Genomic DNA, 25,482 nt, shown 5'->3' with positions numbered 1-25,482 from the left:
AAAGCTTGGGGATGTTGTGTCTTAAAGAAACAGGAGCTAAAACGGCCTGTTTCAGACCAAAGATCACCTGAGGGGCTGTGAAAAGCCCCAGAATAAGACAAAAGAAAAGGTTTTCCCTCTTTCTTTTTAAGAGCTCTGAATTATATAAAGCTACAGACCTGAAAACTAGTAAAACAGATTCCTTTTATTGTTGCAGCTGCTCTTTATCGCTCTGCCTTCCTCAGCTTTTTGTCTTTAGTTTTTTTCTTTCTGTCAGATGCAAACTTTAAAGGAACAGGACAACAAACGGCTATCATTCGATAACCAAGTGACAAGGGACAGTTGCTAGAATTAAATCAGCTTCAGGAGTTGCATATCTTGAGAAGACTGCTGCTTCTAATATCATCTCCAGTCCATCCGAAGCTTTTAGGACCTCTGTTCAGCTTTTGAGCTGTATTCTGATGATGCTGCTCACCATCTGAGCTTGAGATGCCATTTTGTCATGTGACTTGAGGGTTTGGGAAGCCTTCTTTTGAAATATTAAAGCTCACCGGTTACAATAGCTGATCAGTTACCTTTTAATTACTTTTGGATTGATTTTTATTTCATAAACTGGGAGACAAAGTTGTAAAGACGTCTACAGTTTCCTCAAGTTTCACACGGAGCATTTGGAAGTGTGAAAAGCGTGCACTGGTTTGACTGACAGCGCCTGTTTAGTGGCAGCTCATTAGAAGACATCCTCACCATCACAGCATTGCACTCAAATCTGTTGCAAAATAGGCCAAAGAAGGTGGAGTATAAATGCACAAAGGATGTTATATTCAACATGTAACATGTGGGTTGAGCAGAGTATGTTCAGATGTACAATAAATGCTTCGGACTCACACACATTTTGCTTTGTAGGAGTAATTAAATCTTCATTGCATATTTAAAGCTGCCCTATTTGATGCAGTTACACTCATATGACCTTCAGCCACTTAATCATCGACTTTATTTTTATCTAATAGTCTTTGTTAGTGACTTTCCTTTCAAGAAGAGGTTTTTTTTAATTTGTTTGTTTGTTCACAGTTTAATCTTGTTCAGTTTAACTTCTTTCATGCTGCTTCATGATGGCAGAAGAAGAAATCTGAGAGAACCATTGAAGAGGAAACAAAGCAGAGCAAAAGAGAAGTCTGATTGTGGAAGAGCGTGACCCAGTTTCATGAGTCGTTTCTCTGTTTCTTTCTAGGTGCAAGTGGGGAACTTTCATCACACTATCGCCAAAGTGCAGCTCGGCGGCAGCGAGCTGGCCATCGTGGTGTCCATTGTGGTGTGCTGTGTGCTGCTGCTGCTGTGCACTGTGGGTAGGTTGTGTACACACACGCTTTCAGGGGAATGATGGATGTGTGGCTGCTGTAGCAATGGATGCTCCAGATGTGGAACAGATAAAAGGAATTCGGGGTCATAGTCTCCTGCATTTGCTTCATCCCTCTTCAGTATCCAGTGCACAAAGACCCCAGTGTTTTCTTCTTCTCTCTGCCTGCGCCGTCGGTGTGTGCGCTGCAGTCTTTCAGTGTGTCTGCGGGCAGGTGTATGGGTGAAAATTGGCGCGAGTGTGTATTTTCACACCATTTCCCATTTTGGAGCTGTTCGCAGCTATTCACAAAACCCTTATTTTCCTTGCCAGACTTTTTAGGTGTGACATAACTTGAAGTCATTTGTTGAATTTGTTGAAAAAAAACAGTTTTTTTTAAGCAAATGTTTCTCACTGGTTCAGAAAAGGTGAAATTCATCCATTTTTGGGACCCATTTTGACCCCTAACTGTCTCTGCCTTGAAACGCTTTCACGTTTTTTTGCAGCTCTCGTCGTGTACTGCACCAAGAGCCGCAGGGCAGAACGCTACTGGCAGAAAACGCTCCTGCAGATGGAGGAGATGGAGTCCCAAATCAGAGAGGAGATTCGTAAAGGTGCGTTTGGAAGAACAACATCGCACAAATCCTGCTTTGTTTGGAGTGTGTCAGAGGACTGGAGTGTTGGCCTCACACGTTTGTGTGTGTCAGTGTTATCTTGTGTGGAAATATGTGTTTGTTTTGGAAGTTCTCTAATCTGAAATGGGACAGAGATACAACAGATGACAGATTTGTGCCTTGCAAGCGTGACTCATGAAGCACAATGTCTGACAAATGGCCAGTCAGACACTCGGACACAGTGAGTGGCCACGGCGCCTCTCCACCATCGTAGGAAGAAGACCTATGAGTGTGTGTCTATTTCCGTGTCTGTATGTTGGCATGTGTGTCTGGAGCATTAGAGTTGAGCGAAGTGAAGGCCACTCGGCGTCCAAGCACCCAGATTTATGGCGTAGAGATGTGGGGGACGGATACAGAAAGAGGAATGGAGGGAGGAAGTGATAGGAGCGGGAATGAGGTCCACGAGCCTGAGGAGAAGCAGAAGCGTGGGAGGGAGAGGAGGAGAGGCGAGGTTATTTAGTCGAGGACACAGATAGATTTGTGGCCGAGTTCAGGGTGAGTGTGCACAAAGTGAGGATGAAAAAAGTGCTAAAAGCAGAAGAGGGAGTAAGAGATGATGAGAAATTGACGTTTTCCAGAGTACTCAAATGGGAGGTATTTGTTTGAGACCTGAATCAGACGGGATGTTTAGTATTTGGGCCGAGTGGATCCAATCTGGAAGTTAGGGTGGTTGATGACGCTTTAGTTAGCAAGAGGATAAATAACCTGGACAAGTAATTAATTATGTTTCAAATCCCTCAGGTCTGGTAGTCTCTTCACTCTGCAAATATACGGCTTGAAGTAACTGCCATTGTAGCCCAAATACGTCTCTCCTCTTGTGACAGGAAGCACTTTTCCATTAAGAGATCTCCAGCCTCTCATAAGAGAAGAACGTTATCCTCTGCTGGTACATAAAAGAGCTGCAATATTAGCATGCAGATTGAAGTCGGTGTCTGGGCACGCTGATACTGTTTCTGCATGTAAACCTCGGCCTGCACACATGTTTTGGATAAAAGCCTCAGACTGGATTTGGCTGCTCTGATTGGCATTTGGTAAATATTTGCCTGCATGCCGGGATCGGCTGCACAGTCTGGCAGAGAAACAGGGAAAGAGATCACACGATTGGACTTTGGTGTGTTTATTATTCGGTAGAAATATGACAGTAGATCTCGGAAATGAAATGACTCTGAAATTGGCCAGATTCTCCTCTCAGAAGCACGGGAGGAGAAACATTAGCCCTCGACACATTTCTTACTTATTTTACTACGCAACAAATGAAGCTCAGCGATCCAGATGGAAATCAGTGTCACGAGGCGGCCTTTTCTTTTCTTTTCTTTTCTCCCTGCAGGCTTTGCGGAGCTTCAAACAGACATGACAGATCTGACCAAGGAGCTGAATCGCAGCCAGGGCATTCCCTTTCTGGAGTACAAGCAGTTTGTCACACGGACGTTCTTCCCTAAGGTGAGAAACTGTTTTGCTCTGTTATTTGATTTCTTACACTGACGATGCTGTTTTTCTCACTGGGGTGTGAACATTTCTGTCCCACTGCTTGTTATACGCAGGGTAAAAATTTCACCTTGGAACTTTTAAACGCACAGTAAACATCTTGCCAAGCGTAGCTCAGCTTGGCATCCTGCCGGAGAGTTAATCTGTTCTCCGTAGGTAAGCGGTTTTCTCACGTGCTGAAGGTAGACCGTGGGTATGTCTGTGGGTGGCTGTTTTTCCACCAATACCGAGAGGCACAGCTCAGGGGGCTTTGTCTTGCAACCACAGGCATGGACCTTCAAGGAGACAGAACAATGACGGGCACTGAGACAAGGAAGGTTTCACCCTGTTCTCCCAAAACATGCTCCTTACTCAGCTCTCACACCCACGCTGTTTTGCAAGCGGATGATCTTGCGCAAATGGCAGCTATGCCGGTTGTGGTGGACCGTTGACACTGTTGAAATTAGTGTTGAAAAGGTGCAAGGAAGGAAACACAACTTCGAGTGTTGCCACTGCAGTATCGCCTCCGTAGTTTTCCGCTAACACAGCAAACACTCTCCTCACGGCGCTTCATGCTCTTGTTTTTCCACAAGAGCTTCTGGTTGTCTGAGATTACACACACCAAACAGTGTTAGACACAGCCTGAACACGGGCCAAATGTAGCTGTCCTGCAGGGACAGACTGTGTTGAAAGGCTCCCTTTTAGCTACGGTTAACTTTGCCTCAAAGCTATTGCTGATCACGGTATCATGTTTCCTTTTCACAATTATTCAGGCCCTATTCACGGCCTCCTCAAAAGTTTCTTCACTTCTTCACCGCGACAACTGCGGTCCAGCTCTTTTTGTTTTCCCTGTCAGTCCCTCTTCCTGTGTTTACGACTCCAGATGACTTTGTTTTACAGTTTTCTGTGTGTGCTTATGTGTGTTTCAGATGTACTCGGATTACGAGAAAAGTCTGGTCCAGCCTGTCTATGAGAATCATTCTATGGGACCTCGAGCTCTGCCAGAGACCCACCCGCTGCTGCAGGACTGGCAGGTGAGGGCTTACGCCAGGGATGTCAAACTGTCCGGCAGGTTTTAGATGTTTCCCTGCTTCAACACACGTGATTCAGATCAATGCATCATTAGCAGGCTGCTGCAGAACTTAACAATCTTTCGAAGAGATCCATTTAATCAGAATCAGGTGTGTTGAAGCAGGGAAACATCTAAAACCTGCAGGACAGCGGTCCTCGAGGACTGGAGTTTGACATATGTGGGTTCTTCTGCTTTCTTTTGGGCTTTTCTGTGCCTCGTTTCTTAACTGTGGAGAGGCTTTTGTTGATGGGCAGTAAAGAAAAACCTATTTGAGAGCATTCGAATGCTTTTTCTAATGCAAATGTTAAGCATGCCTGTGTGACGCCACGTGTTCTGTGCAAATGGGAGTGCTAATGCATGTAATTTAATAGTTTTTACTGCTGGAGAGTTTAGCATCCAGCTTGTCGAACACCATGCTTCCACAGCAAGTTGATTGCAGGTTGTTGCCACTATGCCCTTGAGTTCTTGAGCAATGTGCTTTTCATCAAAATCCATCTCCAGTCGATTGTGTGTGTGCGTGTTTAGGGGCAGACGGGGGATCTAAAGAGAGTGGGAGACGGGGTGGGCACAAGTGGGAAAGTGTGCTCAAAGTGGAGGCACGTGCACGCTGCTTATAATGAGAGAAAGTAAAGATTGCAGCGCTCCTTTTGGGTCGGCAGCCAGGGGAGCCTGTCTAACAGTGATGAAGTGCCTCGGATTCCCATTGTCTTCGCAGGAAGTGTTTTCCAGGTCACAGCGAATAAATCTCACACGCAGGCATTTATCTTAATGGACACCCTTGTTCTCCTTCTGTCAAGCTGGAAACCAAACCATATGGCTGCAGTCCGGAGGGAAGACTTCATCACGCCGCTGCTTAGTGGCACCCATAGATGGGCCACACTCATTAAGTCGAGTCTGCACATTTAGCGACAATCAAACACAGTGAGGGACCGGAGTGGGACACCCTGTGGAGAAAACCTGTGGGAGAAGTGCATGAAGAAGCAGGGGGAGGGTTAGAAAGATGGGTCACCTCAGACAAGAGGTGGGGACCTAAATGAGTTAGGGAGCAGCGGGTTGTGTAATCCAGTTAGGATGAAACCATGCAGAGAAGTCACTGTTTCACCTGCCCTCTGTCATCATCAGGCCACCAACACAACAAGGCCGAACGTGGAAGAGGGCATCACACTCTTCTCCACTCTCCTCAGCAATAAGCACTTCCTGATCACATTCGTCCACGCCTTGGAGCAGCAGAAGGACTTCGCTGTTCGTGACAGGTAACAGCATCACTGACTCCTGCTGCATTTCGTCACATGCTAAGGAGCTCTTGATCCGGAGATGGTAATTACAAGTGGTGCTGGTGGTGATTGGGTTGCCTTTAACCTTGGTACACAAACACGTGTGGTTAGAATCAAAGATGTGTTTCAGAAGTGAAGAAGTTTGATTTGCATTGACCTTTGCAAAGTGACCACTTCTGACTCACTTCAAACGGACACTTGTTCTGAGGGCTGCACCAAACCCCTGAGACACAGAGGAGGGGAAAGCAAACATTTCGAAACTTAAAAACAGCTTCTTGGATATGTTGCAAGGAAGGGGAAAAACATCTCTACAGTTTTTACTTCCCTCTCTTAACAAATGGAGGGGATAGAATACTTTATTTGAAATAACCTCCAGCAAACCACAGTATATATATATATATATATAAAGTAAACTTTTCTGAACACAGGAGGACGAAGTGGTTGCTTCAGCTTTGTAAATACTTAGCTATTTACCAATGTAGCTATTTTTGTGTCCTAAACCGAGCGAGTCATTGTGAACCGAAGAGAAATTCCAGACCAAACCTCTGTCAGCACTTACTGACTGATGTAGCCTCTTCCTGCTGGATTAAAGAGGCTTTGTTAGGGAAATCCCCTGCACCTCTGGACTCTGACTCAGACGCTCCCTGCATTAGATCAGACCTTTATTTGTCTCTGCAGTCACAGGTGCAGAAATCTTGTTTTGGTTTCCAGCATTTATTCTGGTTAAATCTCCACTGGCCACACACTGACAGAATCTTTTTCCTCACCCCCCCAGATGCAGCCTGGCGTCCTTGCTCACCATCGCCCTCCATGGTAAACTCGAGTACTACACCAGCATCATGAAAGACTTGCTGGTGGATCTGATTGACGCCTCGGCCTCCAAGAACCCCAAACTGATGCTGCGCCGCACTGAGTCCGTTGTGGAGAAAATGCTGACCAACTGGATGTCCATCTGCATGTACAGCTACCTCAAGGTGAGAAGTCTGAGTTCAAATCCCCTGCATGAAAGGTACTTCCTCCAGTAGGGGTCCTTAGGCAAGACCCCCTTACCCTACATGCCTACCTGTAAGTCGCTTTGGATAAAAGCTAAATGCATAAACATAAACAGAAACAAAAGCTGGTTTAAAAATAAGGGATTTCTAACTCCACCTTTGGGTCTCGTTCATCAGGAGACAGTGGGTGAGCCTTTCTTCCTGCTACTGTGTGCAATCAAGCAGCAGATCAACAAGGGTTCGATAGACGCCATCACAGGGAAGGCTCGCTACACCCTCAATGAGGAGTGGCTGCTCCGGGAGAACATCGAGGCCAAGCCACAGGTCGGACACACTCTTTATCTTTGCCAAACTCAGTGTAAAAGGTGCATTTATAATGGAAGTGATGGAGAGTTTTTCGTGCTTTCCTTCTGCAGAACATCAACGTGTCGTTCCAGGGCTGCGGCATGGACTCCCTCTCTGTCAGGGTCATGAACACTGACACAATCTGCCAAGTTAAGGAAAAAATCATAGAAGCCTTTTATAAAAACCTGCCTTTCTCTCAGTGGCCTCGAGCAGAGGATGTGGACCTGGGTAAGAGCACAATTCTCTGATTATTTCCATCTTCTCTCCTCCCCGAACCCTCCAAGATATAGTAATCTCCTTTGCAAAAAGGTCAATTCTTCTCATGAAGCCCAACTAACCTGAGGCTGCAATATAATAAATGACAGAATGCATTGAGGAGAGTGTACAGTCATAATCACAAAGAGTTATTGCTTTCAGAGGCTTTGGAGCCCGCAGAGCTGATTTGATTAATGGCCCAGGAATATTTCCACAGGTCATGACACAGAGTTAGAGTCTGTCTCGCCTGTTCGTTTCCAAATTTAAAAAGAAATTGTTCAACACCTCTGCCTTTTTCTTCTTCTCTTCCCCCAGAGTGGTTTGACTCTGGCAGCAACAGCAAGCTTCTGCAGGACCTGGACAACTCCTCGGTGATGGAGGACGGCAGGAAGAAACTGAACACAGTCTTCCATTACCAGGTGTGTGTGATCAGTGGAGTCCAGCGGATATCATACTCCATGTAACCGGTGTCCAAAGCCCTGTTTTCTGGCTGTGTTTGCGGCTCTTTTGCACCGCTCAGCCAGAAGGTTGTTGACATTTCATGCCTGTAACTGGTGAAAACAAGATTATGTTATCATAGGATTGTTTACCTGTTATTTAAGTCCACATCATTTAGAAAATATGTGGTTATTTTAGCTGTGTGCTATCCAACCGCGTCAGAGTTTCACACAGTTTCACACTCACAGGTCAGGCAGGGTAAATGGGGAATCATTTGGACGTGCAGAACGGTGGCGTAAATGTTTGCAACACATTTGGTAATCACAGAACTTCAGATCCAGTCTCAGATTATGCGCCCTGGAGGTTTCAGCTTTAGCGTCATGCTATCCTTGTGTTCTATACTTCACGATAATCCATTGAGTTGTCATGTCACACAGCAATTCTCCGACTTGTTAAGTCAGATCTTCCCTCAAGATTCAATTCAAGTTTGCATGAAATAGAAAATTGCTTCAGGACATGTGACCCGGGACTACAGATCAAAAACAGGCAGTAAAAGCTCAGATGCTCCACTTAACTACTAATGTAACACTTTAAGTGCTCAATGCTGCACACTTCTGCTGCAAAACTGATGTTAACGCCCTTCATATCCTTACACCCGTTAATGTAAAAGCATTTTATTATTTTAACTGATTGCGGTGGAGCCAAATATATATACGTTTCTGGCCATAATATGTCATTTGTTTAATTATAGAAGAACCTGCTGATTATAGTCTGAGTTTAATGGCTGTTTTGTTCGGGAAGTTTTAGAAAATGGTGTCTGAACGTCACAATGCCAACACCCCTGACCTCGAAGTTCTCAAAATCAATGGGAAAAAGGCAGCAAAATTGTACAAAAAGCTGGAATCTTATTTATTTATTTAGCTTTTGTGGTGTTTCTTAATCCCACGTTGCATCAGATCTTAATGGTTAAGCCTCTTTACAAAGTTTGTACGTCAAAATCTTCATTTTTAAAGTAAAATATTAGATAAATGAAAAACTTCTGTGCAGCTCTTGAGTACAACTGATGCTTTCAGTTTATCGTTCACTACATTAACAGCACAGGGGTTACATTATTAGAATAAACATCATCTTACATATACATTTGTTAAAGTGCAGTGAAACTTACGACCACAAATTCCAAGTAAAACTTTGTTTAGCCTTCATTTACCCTCCCAGCAGGGCAAAAAATCTCTACATCTGGCAGCTGTGTTAAAAAGAAAACAGCGTGTAAATGTGCCAGATCTCCATTAAGGACGTCTTTGTTTTGGTGTGTTTGGTTATGTCTTCGCTGATTTGCGGCAGGGTAAACAGACAGTACAGTGACTCTTGACCTTTGACCTGTTACCTGTACTTGTTAAGTGCTCTGTTGAGTTGTTTTCGCTGAGCCATGGGGACAGAGCTGCGAAAGCAACGAGCTGCAGCATGTACCAACAGTCTGGGTTCACTGGCGAGGCTGTTCAACCCATTTCACTGCGGGTTGACTTTAATGAGCCCAGCCAGGCTCCTGCAACACCAACACACACAAACACTTGCACCTTGGACCATGCATTCCCCTCGAGGACATGCTTAATGATGCTGTTCTCCTGCACCCCGGCTCACCCCTGACCCTGTGGCCCCTGGCCTTCCCTCCCTCCCTCCTCATTCTTCTTCTTCTTCTACCTCTCTCCCTGCACAGATCCCAGAGGGAGCGTCTCTGGCCATGAGCATGAAAGACAAGAAGGAGAACACCCTCGGGAGAGGTATGTCACCCTGAATCGTACCCACTCCATGTGGCTTTGTCACACTTTCTCACCCACTGAATGCTGAAAGCACAAACCGCTCATATGAACAGGCTTGAAACCCTCCCGTCCGCAGAGTGGACATCTGAAGGCACACCTAATAAATCACAGTTCATTCCCCGACGCTAATGGCTCAGTTAAAGCTCTGTTTCGGTGCTGTGGATGGATTCCATTAGCATGTGTCAGCTCGTGGGAATAAAGTGACACCAGTTGGCTCATCGTCCGGCACAGTGCGTTTACATTCAGCCTTTAATGGGCTATCTGCCGTCCAGGGTCCACCTCACATAATCAGCACCGGACCAGAGCTCAGTTCTGCTCCGGCTCTGTCCATCAAAGCCTCTCCTCTCATTCATACCGGGCCAAAAATAGGCTCACGAACACCAAACCTGGCTCCCTCTTCAAAGCGTCAAGGGGGTGTTATGAGCCCGTAGTGCTCCCTGGCTAATATGAAACACTGTCCTGCCTGCCTGTGATCAGCGCTGAGGGTCTGGATGGGAGCCCGCCAGGCAGGAGCATCTCTGCCAGAGCAGACTGTAATGAGAACACGCTCACCATGAGGCTTCTTGTGTGTGTATCTGCACAAATGCCTGTCTTTGTTTTCGCTGTTGCAAGCACAATAATTTACTATTTTTGTCTTTGAGCTCGTACTCTCACTCTTGTTTGAACACAAATCTACATTTGTCCTTGTTCTCATATCTGTTCATGCATGTGAATGAGTGTGTTTGTGTTTAGATCTATATATAAACCAGCTAGCTTTAATACTTTTATTCCCAGTGTTGGCCGAGCATTACCATCTCATTACAGCAGCTCTACAACCAGTCTTAGACTCTACTTGTCTGTCTCCCTTAATCTCTCTCTTTTCTCTCTCCTTTCACTCGTAATCTTTCTCTTTCATTCTCTCAGACAGCTCCCCCCCCCTTCAGGCCCACAGTCCACCCTAATCGCTTTCTCCTCTTGCACTCTATCTCCCTCGCTCTCCTGTCAATCTTCTTTTTTTCCCACTTGTATCTGTCACACTCTTCTGTGCTTCCTCCTCCTGTCTCCTCTCATGTCTCCACCTCACTGATTACACATTGTTTTTTCTTGTCTTTTTCTCTCCCCGCAGTCAAAGACCTGGATACAGAGAAGTATGTACATTTGGTGAGTATCTGCTCAGAAGTAATCAAAACTTCTCTGCACACGATGTCTGAGTTTATTACGAGAGCTTCCCTGTGTGCCACTATTAGTCAGCCCAGAGCGAGCCTCACGACAGAGAGAACTGGGGGGGGGGTGAAAAGGAAAGCTGCTGAGAGGACATGACAGCATTAATGCAGCTTAAGCTCTTTCATAAACGTCAGCTAAGATATGGGCCCTTTGAATTTAGAATAATGAGTTCCTTGGAATACAATTTGCCGGGTGAATAGTTAGTTTTACAGTTCTGAGGCAGAGTAGGTTGGATTTGCTTCTGTCTCTCTCCCCCCCCCATCTCTATTTAGACTTGTGTGAGCAAGTCAGAGACGTGATCCAGTTCACAGCAACCTGAGAAAACACTAAGAACTTCCCAACAGCCATCACTTCCCTTATTCTGTTATCATTCAGAGCTTTGAAATACCCTGATGTGCTGTTTGGATCATGTGTCTGTTGCAAGGACCAGAAAATTCCCCTTTTGACAGCTCTGACAGAGGACAGTAGTGTATTCACTCTGTGATTTACTGCTTCCACTTGTGTTTTTCATGAATCTGACCTCTGGTTCCCCAGGTCCTGCCTCATGATGAGCTGATAGAGACCAAGAAGTCGCACAGGCAGAGCCATCGGAAGAAAGTCCTGCCTGAAATTTACTTGACTCGGCTGCTGTCAACCAAGGTGTGCAAAAACTGGCACTGAAAGTTATCTTATGTTCATGGCCTACAGTCTATAAGTCCCTGTGAATCACGTGTCTGAGTCCATGTTCTTTTCCTCCACAGGGAACTCTTCAGAAGTTTTTAGACGATCTCTTTCAAGCCATCCTCAGCATCCCTCCGGACCGCCCGCCTCTCGCTGTCAAATACTTTTTTGACTTCCTCGAGGAGCAGGCTGAGAAACGGGGCATCACAGACCCAGATACCCTGCACATCTGGAAAACCAATAGGTAGCCAACTAAACCCTATGATCCAAGTCACCCTTTGGTGTGTGAGGACAGGTCTTCTCAAAGCTTATCTCTCTGTGCAGTTTACCTCTGCGTTTCTGGGTCAACATCCTGAAGAACCCTCAGTTTGTGTTTGACATTGATAAGACGGATCACATGGACGCCTGTCTATCTGTCATCGCCCAGGCCTTCATCGATGCCTGCTCCATTTCTGACCTGCAGCTGGGCAAGGTGAGTTTAGCGTTCTCTCTCTCAGGCGTTTCCAGAGTTGCTATCAGCAGGGCTTTTCTTTAATCTCAACACAAACACCCTGAGAACGCTGTGAGGCAGTTGGACGTTCGGTGGTAAATCAAGCGTGTGTTCCCACTTGACAGGTTTAGTTTGATTAAAACAAACTGTGGTGTGGCTGCTGTTAGCGCTGAACATTTGATGAAATGGGAATATTGTCATCCAATCCAAACAAATGGACCCAGATCCCCTGAGAGGGTGTGTCTCAGCCGACTTCCAAAGGAGGTCTGATGCAGTTCGACTGAAATATGAACGCAGCAGAGGTTAAAAACATGCAAAAATCACTTTCTTTAGTCTATCTATCTCTACTCTGTCACCTCTGACAGAGTCTGACTAAAGGGTTCCTTCTATGTAGCTTATTGATAGCTTTTTATAAAGCTGTTATATCTTCATTTGTAAGTCGCTTTGGATAAAAGCGTCTGATAAATACAGAAACAGAAACATTCTTTGCAGCGTATCTGCATTTAGCATTCAGCACAGGCCCTCCTGGTGTTATTTTGACTCCTTTATGAATGAATAAAGCTTTTTGTGACATCTATGCTGGTAAATTACGATCATATTCAGCCCATTAGAATCCCACAAACACATGTATCATGCTTTGGAAGCGCTGTCGACAAAATATATTCAATTCAGTTTTATTTATATAGCTCCAAACTCTCAAAGCACCTGAATAAAACAGTCCAATTCAAGCCAAGTGGAGTTCAGCTCATTGTAATCATGTCAGAACGGTGATGGTGAAGCAGAGCCCGGACGCAGATATTCCAGCTGAAAGCTTCATTTTATTTAAATGTCCAAACCAAAAAAAAACTGAGTGGGAAAAGCTAACAAAGCAAAAACCTGACTGTGAAAGAAACAAAAACAAACCTGATGTCAGCATGAGGCAGAACTTGGGAAAACATCAGTGACGCTGAGGATCTGGCATGAAAGAACCTGCAGAGTGAGGAGGGTGAGTGAAGGCAGCTGAGGGGAAAACACAGGTGATGTGGCTAAACTAAAGGCTAAACTAAAGGCTAAACTAAAGGCTAAACTAAAGGCTAAACTAAAGACTAAACTAAAGGCTAAACTAAAGGCTAAACTAAAGACTAAACTAAAGGCTAAACTAAAGGCTAAACTAAAGGCTAAACTAAAGGCTAAACTAAAGGCTAAACTAAAGGCTAAACTAAAGGCTAAACTAAAGGCTAAACTAAAGGCTAAACTAAAGGCTAAACTAAAGGCTAAACTAAAGGCTAAACTAAAGGCTAAACTAAAGGCTAAACTAAAGGCTAAACTAAAGGCTAAACTAAAGACTAAACTAAAGGCTAAACTAAAGGCTAAACTAAAGGCTAAACTAAAGGCTAAACTAAAGGCTAAACTAAAGGCTAAACTAAAGGCGAAACTAAAGGCTAAACTAAAGACTAAACTAAAGGCTAAACTAAAGACTAAACTAAAGACTAAACTAAAGGCTAAACTAAAGGCTAAACTAAAGACTAAACTAAAGACTAAACTAAAGACTAAACTAAAGGCTAAACTAAAGACTAAACTAAAGGCTAAACTAAAGGCTAAACTAAAGGCTAAACTAAAGACTAAACTAAAGACTAAACTAAAGACTAAACTAAAGGCTAAACTAAAGTTTACCCATGGTTTTCCCCGTCTATCTGATTCAGCTTCCTAGTTTTGTACAGTTTTTGTAGTAGTTTTTGTCATTTCTGCCACCTGCCTCGACCAGGACAGGAAAGAGGGGACAACAAACACCGTAACACCAGGCCAGAGATACCTGCTGAGAGAGAGAAACACAAGTTAATGACAGCAATGATGTCAGAGGGAGGAGAGGTGCATCATGGGAGCTCCCCCAGCAGGCTGGGCCTATAGCAGCAGAACTATGGGATGTTTCAGGCTCACCTGAGCCATCCCTAACTATCAGCTTTATCAGAAAGGAGAGTTTCAGCCTGATCTTAAAGGTAGAGAGGGTGTCTGCTTCCTGAAGCCAAACTGGCAGCTGGTTCCACAGAGAGGGGCCTGATAACTGAAGGCTCTGCCTCCCATTCTGCTTTTAGGGGCCTGATAACTGAAGGCTCTGCCTCCCATTCTGCTTTTAGGGGCCTGATAACTGAAGGCTCTGCCTCCCATTCTGCTTTTAGGGGCCTGATAACTGAAGGCTCTGCCTCCCATTCTGCTTTTAGGGGCCTGATAACTGAAGGCTCTGCCTCCCATTCTGCTTTTAGGGGCCTGATAACTGAAGGCTCTGCCTCCCATTCTGCTTTTAGGGCCCTGATAACTGAAGGCTCTGCCTCCCATTCTGCTTTTAGGGGCCTGATAACTGAAGGCTCTGCCTCCCATTCTGCTTTTAGGGGCCTGATAACTGAAGGCTCTGCCTCCCATTCTGCTTTTAGGGGCCTGATAACTAAAGGCTCTGCCTCCCATTCTGCTTTTAGGGGCCTGATAACTGAAGGCTCTGCCTCCCATTCTGCTTTTAGGGGCCTGATAACTGAAGGCTCTGCCTCCCATTCTGCTTTTAGGGGCCTGATAACTGAAGGCTCTGCCTCCCATTCTGCTTTTAGGGGCCTGATAACTGAAGGCTCTGCCTCCCACTCTGCTTTTAGGGGCCTGATAACTGAAGGCTCTGCCTCCCATTCTGCTTTTAGGGGCCTGATAACTGAAGGCTCTGCCTCCCATTCTGCTTTTAGGGGCCTGATAACTGAAGGCTCTGCCTCCCACTCTGCTTTTAGGGGCCTGATAACTGAAGGCTCTGCCTCCCATTCTGCTTTTAGGGGCCTGATAACTGAAGGCTCTGCCTCCCACTCTGCTTTTAGGGGCCTGATAACTGAAGGCTCTGCCTCCCGTTCTGCTTTTAGGGGCCTGATAACTGAAGGCTCTGCCTCCCATTCTGCTTTTAGGGGCCTGATAACTGAAGGCTCTGCCTCCCATTCTGCTTTTAGGGGCCTGATAACTGAAGGCTCTGCCTCCCATTCTGCTTTTAGGGGCCTGATAACTGAAGGCTCTGCCTCCCATTCTGCTTTTAGGGGCCTGATAACTGAAGGCTCTGCCTCCCATTCTGCTTTTAGGGGCCTGATAACTGAAGGCTCTGCCTCCCATTCTGCTTTTAGGGGCCTGATAACTGAAGGCTCTGCCTCCCATTCTGCTTTTAGAAACTCTGTGAACCACAAGGAAACCTGCAGCCTGAGAGCAAAGTGCTCTGTTGGGGAAATATCCAACTGTGAGATCTTTAAGATATGATGGAGCTCGGTCATTAAGAGCTTTATATGTGAGGAGAAGAATCTTAAATTCTATTCTGAATCTAACAGGAAGCCAATGAAGAGAAGCTAAAACTGGAGAAATTCAGAGAATCTGTGGGACAGCCCAATAATAAAGAATTACAGTGGTCCAATGCTGAAGAAACACCTGCATGGAGCATCACTCTGAGACAGGATGTTCCTGATTTTAACAATATTACGAAGGTGAAAGAAGGCAGAAACCAGTTTTATATGTGAGTCAAATGATAAAATCTGGTCAGAAATAACTCCAAGTTTCCTTAGAGAAGCTGTGCCCCTCAGCCACATGTCTTCTATCTGTCATCTGTTGGTTGGATATAGAAATAATGCCCGTGTAAAAGGACAGCAAGGAGACTCATTTCTGATTGGATCTGGACAAGGAGACTGAATCACGAGTGAGAACAAGACACCAAACCCTCCCCCCCCCACTTTCTTTCACCTTGGAACAAGCTGTCTGGGTCTCCACAGGTTTTATTTGTTTTTTCCTTCATCTTCCCCAGTTCTCACTCTCTATCGACTCAATGTGGAGCAGCTTTTGTCAGTGTGAAAAAGATTAGATGACAAACACACATGTCCCTCTTTCTGGGAGTCAGAAGAGCGTCTGAGGATGAAATCAGGCGATAAATATTTGGTGTAGTCATTTTTCAGGAATAACTTCAGTGCAAATCGTTTAATTTTCTTCCTCATAAGCTTCTAATAGAACTTTCTTCCAAAGCTGCTCATTATAACCTTTTTCGATGACCACAGCAGGGTGAAGTCGTGTCAGATCATTTAATCCAGCTCAAGATGATTCGCAAATTAGAACAAACCTGGTTAGAGTAACCAGGATCAGCTGATCCTGGATCAGCCAAGGGAGAATGGGCCTGAGACAGATTCCTTTGGGCTGGCCTTTGGCCACAAAGCGAAGATGTGGTGGCGGCGAAGCTCTTTTGACTGACAGGCGATGAAAGGAAACAATAGTTTACGATGGAGCTCGGGTTGTTAAAAATTGAAACCGTAATAAAGAAAACTGTCACCTTCCGAGGGGCTGGGTCAGCTTTCTTCAGCCCCACATTCTGAAACCTCTTATTCATTGTTCTGCACCCATCAATCGGATTTATGGTATGTATGTATTTAGCTTTCAGACACCCCCCCACACACCTCTCAGGTCCCCCATGGCTGCTCATCTCTGAGCCTTCAGACTGTCAGCTCAGCCGACCCCTCCTCGTGTTATTTCAGCCCGTTCGGCTGATCCAAGGTCATGAGCACCAGGGATCTCTTTTTGTGCTGTGCGTGGGCTTGTGTGTGTGCGTTTCTACAGAGTTTCTTGTCTATCTTCTTGTCTATGTGTGCGCTTGCATGTCAACGTCCTCCCTGCTCACAAATCTGTCTCATCCTTCAGACACCGTGACCCTGAGCACGCTTTGCTTCCCGTCTCTCTCTGACGGGCTTCCTCCCCAGAGGGGGCCCAGGACTCATCATATAATGCTCCTTTTTCACTGAGAAACAGCCTGATTTATATACTGTGGCAATGTTCACATGCAGGAAAATGCATATCCACGGGTGCAAAGAAACAAGAGGCAGTGAGTCTGCAGCCCTCTCATTATGGAGTCACATCTGGCTGTGCTGTGGAGTCACCAGGTTCAAGGATGTGGCTGCATGTTCTCCTGTTGGTCAAGGAGAGAGAGGCCTGACGCTCGTCCGTGCACGTGAACGTGCACGCGTAATGATGGCCACGGGACAAGACCGCGAAGGGTACAGGACAGGGATTAGCAGGAGCTCAGCGGGGGGTGGAAAGCTGAGGATTGCTTGCGGTTTCCACAGAAACCATCTTATCTGACGAGATGCAGAGCGTTGAGGACCACCGGGTCACGGGGGGCTAGCCGGCAGATGGGCAGGCAGCAGGAAGTGACCTTGCGGACAGGAAGCGAGAGGGTTCCAGCTCCTCGGTTCCTCAGCACATTTAACACTCACAAAAGGTGACACAAATAACTGGCGACACACGAAAACATTAAGGTGCATTTTAAGTACCCGCTGAAAGCTGTGGCTGCCAGTCCTCTGTGTCCCTGCCCCACTTTCTGCCCGTCCCCTCCTCGCTCCCACGGACAAACGCACACAGAGCGCACAACAGTCACCGCTAAAAGTGGAAAATGCCCACAGCCTTTTAGCCCCGCTGCTTTTCCTCCTGCTTGAATAAGCACCAGTGTGAGAGGCTGAAGTGGATGCGGGGAGAGTTGTTTAGACTGGAATGTTCTCTGGCTGTTTGAGACTCCTGTTGTGTGGAAAGGAAACTGTTCCCTCCCTCCATTGTCTTACTCTATGCTGGTGGAGATGGGGGTCACTGAGGAATAATGTGTAGTTTCAGGAATTTAGACACCGGCACCAGAAATAAAAGAAAAACTGTGTAATTCCACCAAGAAAAAGAAGAAGAGTTGTGTTGTTAACTTAATAAATGGGTGTAGATTTGATATGGAGCAATAATTAGTTTGTAATGGGATCATTTGAAGTTTCTTACAGTATTTACTGCAGGTGCAACAGAGAATAGCGTGCATGTACATCCGACTCCTCAGTGTCAGTTATCTTTATTATGTGAGGGTCTGTGTAAAAAAGGTTCTCCAGGAGCTGCGATCTCGATGGTGGTCGAATAAAACCAGCAGGTGGCTGATGGAAAGTGTCAGTTGCGTCCCAGAGGACCTCCTGGAGTTGATTGCATGGAGGTGCGTTGCACAATAGTGGGTCTGACAGACAGAACAACTGGATTTCAGTGATATTTAAAGCACAGCAACCAGGGGGGCTCAGACAGAAAGCTCATTGGTGGAGTAAACTGTAAATGCTCAGACTTTGACAGCAACAGACACAGAAAGATAACTTTTCTTTAATGTGTCACAGTTTAATCTCATTGAGCTGATGGGAGACAAATTAAAGAGAAACAAACTGCATAAGGAATCTGGTGACTCCGTGTGGTTTGGGATCATTTGCTCCCTTAAAGTGTCGGATCATTGCAAATCAAGACGTCTTCACCATAGATTCCTCTCACCCTGACGGGAGGAGGCTTGTTCATGCTTGTCCAGGATGGCCGGGCCCCCTTTCGTAGGGCCGGAGGGATAATGAGACTGTTTGAGTCACCAGATTTAAACGTTTTAAGTACCTCAAACGTGGAACTTTTCTTTTTTATCCTGTCCAGCCCAAAGCCACCACCTAAATTATTTAAAGGTGTCAAATATCGTCAAATATCGACCTTTTTTTTTTCCAGGACTCCCCCACCAACAAGCTGCTGTATGCCAAGGAGATCCCTGAATATAAGAAGAGAGTCCAGTGCTACTACCAGCAGATCCAGGACATGGCGCCTCTGAGCGAGCAGGAGATGAACGCTCACCTCGCTGAGGAGTCAAGGGTGAGTCAAGTGTTGAAAAGGCTCATCTGGCTCTGCCAAAGCTTGCAATCACATGCTTCAGTCTCATTTTGGAATTTGATCTAATCTAACTTTTGATGTGTGTCCCGCAGAAGTACAGAAATGAATTTAACACCAACCTGGCCTTGACAGAAATCTACAAATATGCCAAGAGATACAGAAACCAGGTAAGATATTTGTGTTGTGATCGCAGATGTGGATTAGATAGGTTTGAACACTGAAACTGGCCCTTTTTGGCGCCTCACTTGCTGTATTAAGTTTCACAGATGGCTATCGGAGCGTGACTCACGGGTGCGGCTGATCGGAGCCACGCTGAAAGATATAACAGGCTGTAAATAACCTGGCAACCTGGTTAAATTTATGCAGGAAATAGCTGCATTTCTTTTGTTAAAGGCTTTCATAAGGGAAACAATCAAATGTCGGCCATCATCCAAGCAGCAGCCACTATTCAGCGTGTTCAGTCATCTCTTTCCAGCCCACAGATTCCTTTCACTTTAAGCAAACAGTGTGCTGTTTACTTTGCCTTCATCCAGCACCCCTATCTGCTTAATGCCACTGTTAAGTTGCTGCTTCAAATCTCCTGTTTTGCTTTGAACCAGCCCTCTTCAAGCTCCTCCTGTCCACCCCCATGCTTTCTCATCGCTGTGAGTATTCTCTGGAGAGGCTTAGTCAGTGGTGACTGTGCCTTAATGAAGCACCCTCACTATAATGCCGTTTAGCTGCCTTCCCCTGTCATGCTACTGTACAGACGTGGGCCAGGGGCTTAGACTCTGATTCACAGAGCTCTGTGAATGGCCCCTGATTGCCTATTCTCTCGCCCCAGCTCAGTTCGCTCTGCTTCACACTGCTGCTAAGAGCCCATAAATCCCACTGACACTGTGACAACTATTGGGCATGAAAAACACCGCAGATGTGGGTTTTGTAAATATGTGAAGAGCAAAAGCTTTTTGTGGTGTTGAGGCATGCGTGACGGCAGGAGAAGAGGCTGCAGCACTTCTGTCTTTCTCCATCTTCTATGTCCAGGCAGGCGGCTGCCTTCCTCCCTGCTTCTCTGACGCATGAATGCTTGGCAGCTGCTGGAAGTCATCTTTGTTGTGCTTGTCTCCTCCGTCTCTCACGGTCAGGTGGTGAACGCTCTGGAGGCGAACCCCACCGCGCGTCGCACCCAGTTGCACCACAAGTTCGAGCAGGTCATTGCTCTCGTGGAGGACAACATCTACGAGTGCTGCAGCGAAGCTTGAACCTGCCGGCCTCCTCTGCTCGCCATCGCTTCCTCCTGCTGCCTTCCTCACGCCTCCCCGGTTACCTGGGAACGCCACTAAGGAGTTATTGTGCACCAGTGTCTTTCCCACAGACTGTTCCAAAGGGTGAATAGCGGCAGAGCAAAGGATTTAAATCTGCCTCCCAAGCATCATATCAAATCTTTCTCCATGACACAGCTCCAGTCTGGCTCAGCTATACTTTAGAAGGAATGTGTTTGAGCTCGGATGTCTTCACAGTTACTGGGACCTGCAGTAAGCCCTGGTGGCAGTCTTAACGCACTGAACCCTTTTCTGAAGGGAACGAGCCAATGATGCACTGTACTGTAATATAATGTCTATAGCAATATTTATAGATGTGTTATAATGCTTTCAAGTGGCCTGTTCGTCAGGATTAGTCGGACTCCTCATCTCCCAAAGCCTGCATTGTTCTCAGGTGTGGCTGGAGAAGATGGACTCCCATTGGTGCTTTGAACCATGTGGCCCAATGTGCTTTGCAGGTTGATAACAGGCTGATGAGGAGTGGAGGGAAGAATAGAAAAAAAAGAAATCAAATGTTTTAATGTAGTTCACTGGGAAGAGCTGCATCAGTATAGAAGTGTTAATCGGTGTGCTTGTGAACGGATGAATATCATGTTGGATCCTTTCTGATCGATTTAAAGAGGGAAATTTACATTTAGAAGAAAAAAAAGTGAGCTCAATATAATCAGAGACTGTAATTGTGATGCCAAATGATTTGTTTGTGAAATAAATTACAGTATTTAGGATTTTAAAGTGTCTAATAATGATATTTAATATGCTGACGTATAAAGGGCTTCTCTCCTGAAGGCATTACAGCGTTTTAGCAGCATTTGATAACCATTAGGATCTGAGAACCCACAAACCAGCATGTGGAACTTCTCGGAAAGCCTTGTAAATATTTTCACCAAAAACAAGCAAAGAAAAGAGGAAAAAAAGGGGAAAAGTCGTGCAGACATGCAGCTTGCTTTTATTGCAGGGCACAAAACAACTTCAAGAAAACATAGCCTTTACACAGCAAACAAAATCCTATCTCCTTAATATAAACACTGACATTCTGGCATCCACTCAGATACTCGTCTGCTAAACACACACACATGCACACGCCCATCCAGCCTCCAGAAGGGCTCCTTCCACTTTGTTTTACGCTCATATCTCAGACAAAGAGTCAGCTAACCGTCTCAGCTTCGTCTCCACACAGACCAGAGTAACCTGATGCCCCGAAAACTCAGCTGAGCTCTGATCTGAAGACACGAACGTCTAATTAAACCTAAATATTCACAAAAACCGGTGACTGAAAGCGCCTGGTTTGGGGTAAGGTAGCTGCGAAAATGACTTAAACAAGAGTTGATGGAGATTAAATCAGGCAACGATTGGAAGGTCCGTGTCTTTTGGGCAGTGGGGGGGCTGGGAAGGTGTTCAGTTGGATCGGCACCAAGATGGCAACCCTTTGATGCCGGGTTAAAAATCTGTGAGACCAGCTGAACACCTTCCGTGATTAAATGGGCTGAAAATACACACGCTGGCTCCTGATTATGTCGGTCCCACCGAAGCTGCAGCAGTGCCAACCGCAGAGAGGACAATTGGAGAGGTAAGTCAAGAAGATTGGCCAAAAGAGCGTATTGCTGCTTGGCGGTGATGGGTCCCTGGGTGAGTGAGGACAGATGGAGCCGATAGAAGGGGAGCGAGGGGTCAAGCGGGGGCCACCTGGCTGGAAGAGACGGATGAAGTCTGGGTTTTGGAGACGGCGGCGGCGGCCTCATCATCTCCAAATGGGTTCTTTCCACAGCACACTGTGGTTATCATGCAGTTTCTGAACTGGAGACGAAAAAGCGACAGAATCAGAAGAGAAATGAAGCACTCGGATCATAAGAATGAGAAATTCAACTCTTCCTTTCAAACCCTGCTTAAGCTAAAGCATCAAGTATTATCAGAAACACACATTTAGCTCGTCTACAGTAAGACTGAATAAAGGTCTTTATTCAAGCTCTTTTAGTGCATAAAAGAAGTTGCATTTTATCTGATTTTGTAGCTAAAAACACGTCATTATTGTAGTTCAAGCTAAATCTGACTGTAGCGATTTGATTAATATGGTAAAAGGAAACATATCTCCGAGCCTTTTTCTCATGCTTCACCTGTTTGTGCCTCCACTGTTTATTCAATTTAACCATACAAGAGGAAATGTGACAGGGCTGGGAGCCACGGATTCACACTTTAACAAAGTATGTCTGTTTTAGGCTTGATATTTATGTGTGAAATGCAGCTGTCACATAAATATTGTGCAGTAAAGCCTGCAGAGCACCTGCCTAACGGCTGGATTTGTCTTTATGTTGTGCTTTAAGCATGAAAACTGAAGATATTTACCTGTCTGTTTAGCAGGATGTAGATGACTGGGTTGTACAGAGCCGAGCTCTTGGCGAAGAAGGCCGGGACTGTCATGAATACCGGCCCAAACTCAACGCCTTGGTTGGCAAAGATGTACCAAGCCACGGTGGCATAGGGCACCCAGCACACCAGGAAGGAGATCACCATGACGATAACCATGCGTGTCACCTCTTTCTCTGCCCTCTGGGTGGTTTCAGACTCCTGCTGCTGGGCGGCCGCCTGAGCACAGACAGACGCAGCTTTTTTTAAAAGATCCAAATGTCACCAAAGTGCCCGAAACGGTCCTTCAGTAGTGTGTGGAGTGATGCTTCCTTCTTTCATACGAAGCGATAAAACTCCAGCTTCAGCTGCTGCTGCTTCATCAGATTAAAGCCTGTTACGCGGCTGCTTGAGAGCAGGGGAAGTTGTGAACACAGGGATGCTTTTGGCGAGTTACAGAGCGAGCTACAGGCAAACTTTAGCGTTTTTTTGGACCATTTATAGTGAGAATGCAGGGTTTCACTGTCAGTGCTTCTGTTTTTGGTCTGGACTCTCTTTTGTTATCGCTGAGGTGTAACAGAGACATTTTAGGCATGCCTTCGGTGTTAAAACAGTTTATAATAAGGCAAACAAAAAGGGGCACCAGATAGACTGTAAATCTTTGTTGCAGGGGGCCTGGGTTTGAGTACAGGCTTTCTGATGCCTGCCCTGTTCACCCTCCACTTTAAATAAAGCCCACGAGATCTTTGCAAAAAGGATTTCAGGCCGAAACCGTTCTCCGACCAACTTAAGGCCAACTTTGGCAAATCCGAGTATGCGAATACGGAAAGGGTCCACGTTACCATGGAAACAACCAGCAACACCTGCGGAGAACTGACGGAAAATGATGAAACGTGGGGTCATAGTTCATAGTTTGCCTCCACAGAACACAGGATATATACGGCGGCCAATAAATGCAGCCTGTTTGGAATCGTTGTTGTTTTCTAATCTTAAAAAAATACCATCGTTTGGCAATAATGAGACAAATCGAATGAACTGAAAGCTTCATCGTGTCTGCTTTAATTTAATTAAATTGAATAGTTTAACAGACTCGAGGTGACGTTCAACCTGCCTGATTAAAGCGGTTGATGACTTCTGGTCGTCAGTCAGTCAGTTCATTTATCTATTTATTTGTCTTTATCCATTAAAATCTAAACTGAACATAGGTGAGAACTGAACTATTTGACTGTTATCTAATTCCAGTGTTAGATAAATGAAAGTTTATCATGAAACTGGCCCAGTTCAGAGGTAGCGGCTCCTTCTGTATGCAAACGACTGGAAGCCACTAACTGGCACCAGCAGCCGCTCTGATAAGAGGGAAATATCTGGTCCTGCAGCTGCAAAACGCTCCTCTGTTTGGTTCTGAGGTGGTGTGCAGAAGGCTTTTTCTTTTTTAGTTAAAGACCAATTAGGAGAGTGAACAGAACCTGTAAAGTGTAGCAGGGCAGCAAAGCAATACCCAGAGAGTCCCTGTAAATCACTAAAGCTGGGAGTTGCTTTAGAGACAGTTCACTGTTTTTATCTTACAATTTGGCACAGCTTGACCCAAATTATCTTAATTATAGGAACATTTGTGATAATTGTCATAGATAATATAAATCATTAATGTTGGGTTTTCTTTCTTTTATCAACAAGCACAGAGGATGACAGTGAGCAGGCTGACTGCCCTTTAGCCAGAGAATCTGCTTTAAGCTGCCATGTTGGCAGTGATCTTCCCTCCTGAAGTGTCCTTGAGCCACTAAATCCCTTCATCTTCAGAGAGACTGTGATGCTCAGAAACAGGAAGGAGGGGGGGGGATCTGCAAGGATAAACAATATATCAAATCCTTATTATTAATACTGCATTGACAGTGGTGTTCCTACCGCTCGAACTGTGCAGAGCAGGCGACTGTAGCAGAAGAAGATGATGAAGAGGGGGATGCAGAAGTGGAGGACAAACATATAGATGACGAATGAGGCGTTGTTGAGCTCAGGCTTGGGAGTGTAGTAGTCAATCCCACAGGAACACTGCATTCCCTCTGGGATATACCTGCATCCACAGGAAACAATAACCTCCAAGTAAGCAGGCTGCTGTTAAAGATGATCAGAGCTGCTCTTCCTTTTTGGGTTTTAAAGCTGGGGAAACACACAGAAGTATACAGTACCGTGACCATCCCAGCAGCGGGGGAGCAGCACAGGTCAGAGCCATGATCCAGGAGAATCCGAGGCCAGCAATGGCATGTTTTTCCCCAAAGCGGAAGTTAGTCATTGGCTTACAGACCACAACGTAGCGCTCAATTGCCAAAACCACCAGCGACCAGAGGGCAATCTCTCCTGAGACATAAACAGAGGAGGTGAAAGTTCCCTACAGCAGTAAGACACTAGCTCTACCTGGAAATGTGTTCGGATCCAATGGAACATGGACCAACAGTCTCAGATTTAGTCTCTTACCTCCTAAGGTGGCGAAGAATCCTTCCACATTGCAGCCGGTGGTACCCAAGATGAAATATCCATGCAGGGCTGTGTAGAGCGTGACCGTGAAGCCTCCGATTATCATAAAGAGGTCGGCCATCGCCAGGTTGAGCAGAACGTAGTTCAGAGGGTTTCTCAGCTTTTTGTGCTTGACGGTGACATAGAGGGTGAGGAAGTTAATGGGGAAGGCAGAGACGAGGAGGAACAGCATGTATGCAGCCAGCAGAGAGAACTTCCAGGGCTCAGCCAGGTAGTACTGAGGGAACTCAAAGGGGCTGCGCACCAACCCGGTTCTGTTGGACATCGGGACGTAAAAGTTGGGTCCTTCCGTGCCGTTCATGGCTGCAGCTGTTGATGCTTTTTCTTCCTCTGAGACCTGGACGAAGGACTGTGAGATGGTGGTGGAAACGAGGGAGAAAAGAAGGATGGAGGAATGGAAGTAAGATGCTCTCTGGAGCCCCCTGAGGAGGTGCAGCACCTTTTAATAGTCTGGCCGGATTAGGGCGGTAGACGGAGTGAGGTGTTAGCAGAGATGGAATTAAAACACAGCCTCTCGTGCATTAACAGAAAAAAACACCAGGAATACACAGCGCCACACAAGAGAAGCCTTCTCAAAGCAGAAAGGTTATAACCACAGCCACATAAAACCCATCATTACTGTCATGTGCATCAGTGCT

At 45.8% G+C, this 25,482-nt stretch overlaps 2 protein-coding genes across 2 annotated transcripts in view; one reads left to right on the top strand and one right to left on the bottom strand.

Annotated features, from left to right (window-relative positions):
- plxnd1 (plexin D1) overlaps positions 1-20,707 on the top strand; it is a 63,325-nt gene extending 42,618 nt beyond the window's left edge. Inside the window, exons 20-36 of the mRNA XM_072366306.1 lie at positions 1,208-1,322; positions 1,819-1,926; positions 3,314-3,426; positions 4,380-4,484; positions 5,645-5,775; positions 6,572-6,770; positions 6,966-7,112; positions 7,205-7,361; positions 7,704-7,807; positions 9,541-9,604; positions 10,749-10,783; positions 11,381-11,485; positions 11,587-11,750; positions 11,831-11,978; positions 18,516-18,656; positions 18,767-18,841; positions 19,799-20,707. Of these exons, the coding sequence (XP_072222407.1) occupies positions 1,208-1,322; positions 1,819-1,926; positions 3,314-3,426; positions 4,380-4,484; positions 5,645-5,775; positions 6,572-6,770; positions 6,966-7,112; positions 7,205-7,361; positions 7,704-7,807; positions 9,541-9,604; positions 10,749-10,783; positions 11,381-11,485; positions 11,587-11,750; positions 11,831-11,978; positions 18,516-18,656; positions 18,767-18,841; positions 19,799-19,915 (2,028 nt within the window). The 3' untranslated portion in view covers positions 19,916-20,707. The remainder of the gene's footprint in view (positions 1-1,207; positions 1,323-1,818; positions 1,927-3,313; positions 3,427-4,379; positions 4,485-5,644; positions 5,776-6,571; positions 6,771-6,965; positions 7,113-7,204; positions 7,362-7,703; positions 7,808-9,540; positions 9,605-10,748; positions 10,784-11,380; positions 11,486-11,586; positions 11,751-11,830; positions 11,979-18,515; positions 18,657-18,766; positions 18,842-19,798) is intronic.
- Positions 20,708-20,907: 200 nt separating this feature from the next.
- On the bottom strand, positions 20,908-25,254 carry LOC140272359 (rhodopsin-like). The gene is made up of 5 exons (XM_072367767.1): positions 24,785-25,254; positions 24,499-24,667; positions 24,218-24,383; positions 22,316-22,555; positions 20,908-21,769 (listed from the first exon to the last, which is right to left on the bottom strand). Exons 1-5 carry the CDS (start codon positions 25,143-25,145, stop codon positions 21,644-21,646), a joined length of 1,062 nt encoding a protein of 353 aa, XP_072223868.1. The 5' UTR covers positions 25,146-25,254; the 3' UTR covers positions 20,908-21,643.
- Positions 25,255-25,482: the final 228 nt, after the last annotated feature.

This window comes from Leuresthes tenuis, unplaced genomic scaffold, assembly GCF_036924035.1.
Source record: "Leuresthes tenuis unplaced genomic scaffold, fLeuTen1.0.hap1 SCAF_16, whole genome shotgun sequence".
Lineage (NCBI taxonomy): Eukaryota > Metazoa > Chordata > Actinopteri > Atheriniformes > Atherinopsidae > Leuresthes > Leuresthes tenuis.
This window is presented reverse-complemented; position numbering and strand designations above follow the sequence as displayed.

Excerpts from the sequence above, each read along its gene's own strand:
- LOC140272359 (XM_072367767.1), bottom strand. The coding sequence starts at position 25,145 with ATGAACGGCACGGAAGGACCCAACTTTTACGTCCCGATGTCCAACAGA. Across the intron at positions 24,668-24,784 it reads ATTCTTCGCCACCTTAGGAG|GAGAGATTGCCCTCTGGTCG; the intron begins GTAAGAGACTAA and ends TTTATGTCTCAG. Across the intron at positions 21,770-22,315 it reads ACATCCTGCTAAACAGACAG|TTCAGAAACTGCATGATAAC; the intron begins GTAAATATCTTC and ends TTTCGTCTCCAG.